This window comes from Chenopodium quinoa, unplaced genomic scaffold, assembly GCF_001683475.1.
Source record: "Chenopodium quinoa cultivar QQ74 unplaced genomic scaffold, ASM168347v1, whole genome shotgun sequence".
NCBI lineage: Eukaryota > Viridiplantae > Streptophyta > Magnoliopsida > Caryophyllales > Amaranthaceae > Chenopodium > Chenopodium quinoa.
The window spans coordinates 6,601,270-6,609,537 of record NW_018744304.1 but is presented as its reverse complement, the minus strand read 5'-3'; the positions used below and the strand labels follow the sequence as shown (position 1 = coordinate 6,609,537).

General features: G+C 31.6%; 1 protein-coding gene across 1 annotated transcript; it reads right to left on the bottom strand.

Annotated features, from left to right (window-relative positions):
• Positions 1 to 3,006: 3,006 nt before the first annotated feature.
• Positions 3,007 to 7,935, bottom strand: LOC110695758 (purple acid phosphatase 22-like). The gene is made up of 5 exons (XM_021872989.1): positions 7,711 to 7,935; positions 4,984 to 5,275; positions 4,115 to 4,689; positions 3,890 to 3,972; positions 3,007 to 3,515 (listed from the first exon to the last, which is right to left on the bottom strand). The coding sequence occupies exons 1-5, from the start codon at positions 7,840 to 7,842 to the stop codon at positions 3,284 to 3,286; spliced, it is 1,314 nt and encodes a 437-aa protein (XP_021728681.1). The 5' UTR covers positions 7,843 to 7,935; the 3' UTR covers positions 3,007 to 3,283.
• Between the last annotated feature and the right edge of the window lie 333 nt (positions 7,936 to 8,268).

Genomic DNA, 8,268 nt, shown 5'->3' with positions numbered 1-8,268 from the left:
TCACAAAAGATGGTCTAAGAAGATTAAATGAATAGTGTTAAAGTCCTTATGGCGCAATAAAAGAAAAACGAAGGAAGTATCAAGTTTAATTTTGTTAAAATCGTAATAATTTGAAATTTCATAATTTTTTTAATTACGAAATTAAATATATATATTTACCGTTAAAAAACCGGCACATCTATATTTATATATTAAAAAGCATTCTTAAATATAATATGGGCCATGTGTCACCCTTCAAGCCTCTATAAATTGCTAAGTTATGAATATATGTCACATGTCATCTTAATAAGCACTATAAACATGTCACGTCACCTGCCCAAAATGATTTAGATTTGACATCTAAAAAATGCTTTTTAGCAAGACTTGAACTCGAGACTAACAACTATTACAATACAAGTCTTACCACCTTAGGCTTAGCTATCCATCTATTGTGTGACCTTATTCAACCAAATTATAGATAACTTGGATAATATGATTAATCCTTAATTGTATTTTTTTTGTTACATATCATAACATAATTTAATGGAGTGCTTTCCATAAATAATGCTATTAAGTATTGCAATTCCATAAATAAAGTCATTCTTTTATTAATTCCAAGATTACTGTCCACGTCATCGGTTTAAATGAATAAATTTTTTTTTTCCGGATTTTTTTATAAAACCGCTACTTGAATTAGCGGTTTATGTAGGAAAACCGCTACTTCAAGTAGCGGTTTCCACCTAATAGTGAAACCAGTCCACTAAAAGAAATATCCTCATCTCTCTCTCTCACTATCGTTGAAACCAAAGTCCTCCATTACCGGCCAATCCTTGCTCAAATTTTATATCTCACTCAAACTTCTCTCACCCATTAGTCCAATTTCATTATTAATTGCTTATCATCTTCAAAGGTTTTAGTTGGCAGTACCTTGGTGAGTTTTGATTCAATTTGGGTTTTCGGTGATTATATTGCAAATTCTCTTTCAAGCCTAATTTTATAAAAACACTGCTAAGGATTCCTGCTCCATCACCACCATTGTCCATCAATATGTGATATGTCGCTACGCCATCACCACCGTCCACTGTCGCTACGCCGCTGCCGCTTCTCTATCGTCACAAGCTTTACCGAATTTCCGCCACTAGGATAGTAAAATATAATGTGATTTTTTATAATTATGTAAGATCTCACAAAATTCAGATTTGATTTTTTGATTTTGTTTTAATTTTAGTTTGATGTAATTTGGAGCAGTATCGTTTGATTCCATTATGTGAATTTGTCCTTGATTACAGGAGATTTGATAACTCATTTTTTTTAAAACCGTAATGAACACCGTTACCTCAATTAGCGGTTTTCCCCAAAATGAAAACCGCTAACTCAAATGGCGGTTTATTGATGGACCAGAAAAAAAAAAGATTTAATATCTAGATGATGACGTGGACAGTAATCTTGGAATTTATAAAAGAATGATTGTATTTATGGAATTGCAATTGAACATTATTTATGGAAAACACTCAATTTAATGACTTTAATTTTAAATTTTGAAAAATTGTACTCTGTATTATTTTGAAAAAGAAGAATTTTTATTAAATAGTTAACAGTTAAATATCTTTGATCATATGGAGTAATAACATACAAAATATTGTATATGGTTCCCCTTATACAAATTTCAAGATGATTCCATATACTAGTATTAAAAAAAAAAAAAAACAATCAAACATTATTATCAAATTAAACAAAAACAAACTAGGAAAGGGACATCACGCGAGCCACACTAATAAATAATAAAATATAATCAGAACTTATTTTTTTTCTTATATGATCTAGTGAACATTTTTTTTTTAATATAATTTAAAAAATAAATAAAGTGAATTCAACATAGCATTATTCCAACAAATACAACTATACAAGTATGGAGTAACACGAGAATATGAGGCAAGTTGAGACACTGTGGCCAAGTTGGGCGTGAAGAATAAATCTCCGCTGAAAATGAAAATGAGACCGTGTTAAAGCTAAATTATATTGATTCTTTATAGATTAATAAACAAACCTAGCTAATTGAATAACAAAAATAATATAGGGAAATTTTCAATGGTAGCCCTCTACTTTTGCTTTTTCCCAATGGTAGCCTTCAACTTTTTAAAAAGTTGCAACCGTAACCTTATTAAGTCTAAACCGTTAAATATCTGTTAACTTTAACTATTGTCAACCATTTTCTCTCTCCTTCCCTTCACTCATCTTCCTTGGCAGCACCTCCAACCCCAAAACCCTCCACCCGCAAACCACTACATCTCTGTCCCTCCTTTCCACCGCAACAACCACCCCCTCTCCATTCCTCCTCCACTCAACCGCAACAACCTCCCATAGTCCCACGAAATTGGCCACCAACAACCCCAAAACCCACCATGAAATTAGCCATCCACCCTACCCACGAAAACACTCCCATGGAACCGCCGCCCAACAAAACCCCACCCAAGAAACCCGCAACTCACAATATTACCACCCAACCCATGAAAATCACCACCCATGTATGCACGAAAACCCCTTCCACGAAAAATACTCCCACGAAAATGAAGAACCCTAGAATTTGATTGAAAATAAAAAGGGGGAGAATGGAGAAATGAAGAGCACTTCATATTTCAGAGAATTAAACAATTGAGAGTTTGGAGGTTGATGGACATTTACACATTTATCAAATAATAATGATGATGAAGGTGGAGAGATAAATCTATGGAGTTTGGAGGTTGAAGGAAGAGGAGAAATAAGGAGGATGGAGGTATTTGTGTGTGGGGGTATTTTTAGAATTTTGTTTTTTTTTTTTTTTTATTTTTTTTTAAATTATTGGAATAGTTAACTTGTTTAGTATTCCGTAGACCGTAGTTAGTTTTAACGGAAATTTAACAGAAAATCATTATTAAGGTTACAGTTGTAAAAATGTGAAAGTTTAGGGCTACTAAAGAGAATTGAAAAAAAAATTGGCTATCATTGAAAAAAAGCAAAAGTAGAAGACTACCATCGAGAATTTCCCAATAATATATAAGTAGTGTAAAAGATTATATTATTTTCGTGGAACACGATGAGCTCATTTATAAAACAAGCACAACCATATTTGTTAACAAAAACCCAATCTTATTACATTGCTTTCTTCATGTCTTTGTTAACAGATTGAGGGACACAAAGTCCAAAACTCTCCAAATCCATTACAAAAGATGCCATTGGCAAAGCTAAAACAAAAGGGTGATGAAATCAATCAAAAAACTATTACACAAAACATTCCAAAGACAACAATTTCATCTTCAAAACTCAATCAAAGTTCGGTTTTGACGCATGAGAACTTTTTGCATGCACAATTCTCCACGCAATTTTCTGAGGACATTAGGCTTTTAAGCCAAACTTCATCACTAGGGTTGCCATAATCAGAGTCATCTTCGGTTCGGTACCATGCGAAGTGAGCCTTCTTGCTGTCGTATATTCTCAATCGCCCGTGTCCGAATGTTAGCTCTCTATGCAATGAGGTTGATGGAGCGGATTGCTCAAACCTACAACAATGTGTGTAGTGTTGGATTTAGAAACTTAGCAATAAATTAAACATTTAAGGGTGTATTCTATTCACATGGTTATAACTTATCTGAATTTATATAATCTTATCTTATTTAAAGTTATCTTAACTTATTAGAACTTTTATTATCTGTAACTAGAATGATATATACATGTAATATGCCCCTAGATCATCATAATATATAAGTTAATACTAAATGAAGAATTACGAAAGTTGAGAAAGTGATTTTAGCACACTACTAATTGATTTTGACACACCCCTATGTGAGAAGAGCATAGATAATTGTGCTCTCATATAGAGGTGTGCCAAATTTAATTTTGATGTGCCAAAACCATTTCCCAAAGTTGTACATACTCGAAGTTTGGTTTGAAGCCAGCATCTCCAAGGGTGATGTAGACGGGCGCACAAGCATCGGGCTTGTTGTCATAAACTCTAGCCTGTTGTCCAAACATGCAACAATATTATTATCATAGCATATGCATATGATTAATTGAATATAAATGTTTAAGAAATTATTATAGTTAGTTTTTTTTTTTAAAAAAATGTAGATAAATAATAATGTAGATTAGGGTTACTTACAAATCGTTCATAAGCATTGACACGAGAGGCAAAAACCACATCAACCCTAAAAGTGTAGAGAAGACTTTCCATGGCTTTCCTCATGGACTCGCCTTCACCCTTGTAGGCGACGTTAGAAGTGTACCATGGTGTGTTAACCACGACGATGACCCAAGGAGTCTTAGCCCTATCTATGTTAATCAAGTCGGCCTTAAGCCACTCGTATTGAGCCGAGCTAGCATCAAAGTCAGCATACGAACCAAGCATGATGAAGTGAGCTCCGGCAACATCAAAGGAGTAGTAAAGGTTAGAGGATGAGCCACTCTCATGGTAAGGCATGAGCCACCTTGCATTAAAGGCCTTAAAGGGTTGAGGTCCTTTAGAGATTGTGCAAACACCCTCAATTTCGTATTTGCTAGATGCGACCATCCATGGCTTTTGGCTAGCGTATGGCTCGATTAAACGACCGAAGGAGTCCCAAAGTGATTGGTGACCATCGGCGTATGAGAGGCCTCCGGCTACAACCAATGCATCATAGCATCTTTGGCTAATGCGGTCTAGTGTGGCCTTGGTCCATTGTGTTTGTCCAACTCCACCTATTTCAAGAAAATAAAAGACGAGTACATAAGTTGTTTAGCTATGTTAGTTCTACTAAAATTTTATTTGTACTTGAACAATGTTTATTCATATAGTAGTAACATTGTTAACATCTTATTACTTGTAAATTATTTGTGCAGCGTTACTGTACGTACTTATAATAAAATAAGGAGTCACTCTTTATAACTAAAGTCATTTTGACCTTATAATTCAAAACGTTATTATAAATCCGCCTAATCTATGCTTGTGTCATTACTAAATAAGTAATCAATTAATTTATTATCGAAACATACCGACAAGGACAAATTCAGCGGGGAAGGCAGCGGGGGCAGTACGGAAGGAGTATTCGGGTCCGGTACCACCAACACGGTAGTAATAGGTGGTGCTAGGCGTCAAAGGTCCAATAGTAACGTAGTGAATTTTGCCGGAGACATAAGAATAATAATGGTAGCTAAAGTTGTCACCAAGTATATATTCATTGTAGCTTCCAGACTTGGTACCAAATTCCACAACAGATGTTGCCATTTTGTAAGTTGTAATCCATGATATTCTCATGTACCCATTTCCTGCCAATGAGATATGTACCTACATATTCATACATATGCACCAACTTTTAGTTAAAATTCATCATCAAAATTATTGCATTCTAGTGCTTTAATTATTTAATATTTTCTTGTACAAAAATAAATTATTTAATTTAATTATGTATGTGCTTCCTTATACACATCAATATTCAAGACTGTAAGGGTCTGTTTACCTCAACTTAATTTCACTTTAGTTCAATTCAGTTCAGCTCTTAATTTCCTTCTCTCATAAAATAGTCATTTCACCTCTATTCACTTCAGTTCAGTAAATGTAAATATGCCCTAAGACGATCATGTTTATAGGATGTGAATAAGACATAAGAGAATTACAAATAATAAAGAGGGGGAGATTCGAATCTGCAACCTAACGTACACATGCCCTTAGTTTTTGCAAATCAATCATGAAAACTAATAATCCAAAGTTTTCAAGACATTTAAACTTTTTTTTTTTATTCTAGATCTTAATTATTTAAAGTTTCAAACCATTTCAAGATGAATTTTTGAAAATTTCCAATTGAAATATATTAAAATAGATTTTTAACATAAAAAAAAATCAATTATTATTATTCAAATCAAAACCTAATTTATCCCAATTAAGTAGATTCAACCTATCAATTATTCATTAGGTGTATGTGCATGTGAAACCTATCTATACATGTAATAGGTTGTGACAATGAGATTGTGAGAGATTGAGACATTTATAGTTGGCTCTTCATACAGCAATGCATGACCAACTGGCAGTTCTATGACCTTTATTACGACAGATTCCTTTGGCTTATTAGTGTCATTCATAATGCTTCGTATATATTGCCCACTTTCATTTATTAAACAATTAGTTTTTGATGATATAATCTTTTTAATCTAACTCCACTAATTACGGTCAAATTGGCTTTTCAATTGCTCACAATTTGTCTATCATACTTGTAATTTGCTTTTTTCAATTTGTCCACTTTCAAGGTAAGGTAGGCAAAAAAATTCATCACTTCTTTGAGACTTTGACCTATTGTCATTGCTAGCTATAATTACTCTAATGAACAATAATCATTACATCAATTACATCGATAATGGCCTAGTGACTAAAAACTAAGGACATATGTGATAGGCCTTTTCAAAAAAAAAAAAAAAAAAAAAAAAAAAACATATGTGATACGTTACAGATTTAAATCTCTCTTTCTAATTTGTGATTTATAGTTTAATAAAAGAAAAGGATAATATTTTAAGCATTATTTATTATTGTTATAGTATGGGTAGGAAATAGGAATGTAAGATTGCTAACTTTTAGCTTAACATTTTTACTTTAATATATTGTGTAATAATATCTTAATTATTTTGATATATATATATATATATATATATATATATATATATATATATATATTGTTTATTTATTTATTTATTTTTTTTTATTTTTTTTTGACAAGGAGTATAATATTTAAATTTGAACATTATGCTACTTTGTTTCGAAATAAGATCTTATCACACAATATAATATGTCAATTTAAAAATGTTATGGTAAAAATTTGCAACCTTAGCAAAGTATGTTCTTACTTCCAACATTGATTAGACATTTTCTTAATCGCTTGTTCGATCAAATAGTACTAGAAGGTTTTTTATTTTTTTATTTTTATTTTATTTTTGTAAAAAATAATAAAGGTAAGTTGGCTAATTGCCATTCTATATTATTGTTGAACAAATCAAATTAACATGATTATTCAACAAACTTTTTAGCTTTTTATTATTAATTTGTTATTATAATGATATTACATGTGGTTGTTATCTTTGGATCAAGGATTCAAGAGTCAATCGAAAACAATCTTTCAATTATCATAGAGGCAGAACTCTATAAATAATTTTAACCATTTATTATACGAATTATAAACTAAAGAAAGCCCATCTATGACATTAGTATAGATAATAATGTTTATAAAATAGTTCCATATTAATAATAAAAAAGAAAGCCACTACTCATTCTACTAATCTTAGTGTGCAACCATCTTAATTAGTAAGCATGATCATGATTTACCCTAATAAACACATTACTAACGGTTCTCAGAATTGTAAGTAGTAACCAAACAAGTGAAGATCGTGATTAATTTATCTAACAGTGGTGAATATTAATCTATATATATATATATATATAAGAATAATAAGATCATAAAATAATAATACAAGCAATAGACATGTATATACTTCGTATTAATCTAGTGTGTAATTAAGTTCATTTAGAAAAATAAAGGCATATACATTAATCTAGTGTGTATTTCCGTAAGCTAGCTAGATAAATAAATGTATACATTACTGTCTCCGTTTCTGAAAGTTCAACTTAATTTGTTTTTTTTTTTTTTGGTAAGATAATATATCATGTCCAAACATGAAGAACCTTAAATTAGAGACAGAGGGAGTATGTAAAATCAGAAAGAGGAGAGAGAACGAAACCTGTTGAGGTTGAGAGTTGCAGGGGCTTGAAGTTGAGGTTGTTGCAACACATCCATTATCTGAGGCAAGAGCTTGCAGTTGGAATAGCAACTGAGGGAGGAAGATCATAAGAAGAAATGTAACTTTCCTCATTTTTATTTTCTTATTTTTGTTCGTGTTTTTCCTAAAATGGTTAGCTAAGTGTTGAAATTGATGTTTATATAGCTGAAAAATATAATGTCACTAGTACCAGGTCTTTCAGATGCATTATCAATTATTTTTATTATTTGAATAAAAAATGGATAATTATATCCACCGGCTATGCATCTCTAGGGGTTACATATGAGCATTTACAACACTTTTGTAATCAGTATAAACATTGTCATCAATGGTTAAATTAACTTAATAATCTACTTTAAAATCTTATGCAACATTTACAAAAAAAACTACATTTGTAACAATTGTTACAAAAATTAATTAATCAGTCTCTTTGATGGAATACAATACTTATTAAAGCTGTTCACATATTCTTACATCCTCCATCCCTGGTGTGTATAAAATATTTCACCCATCCATAAT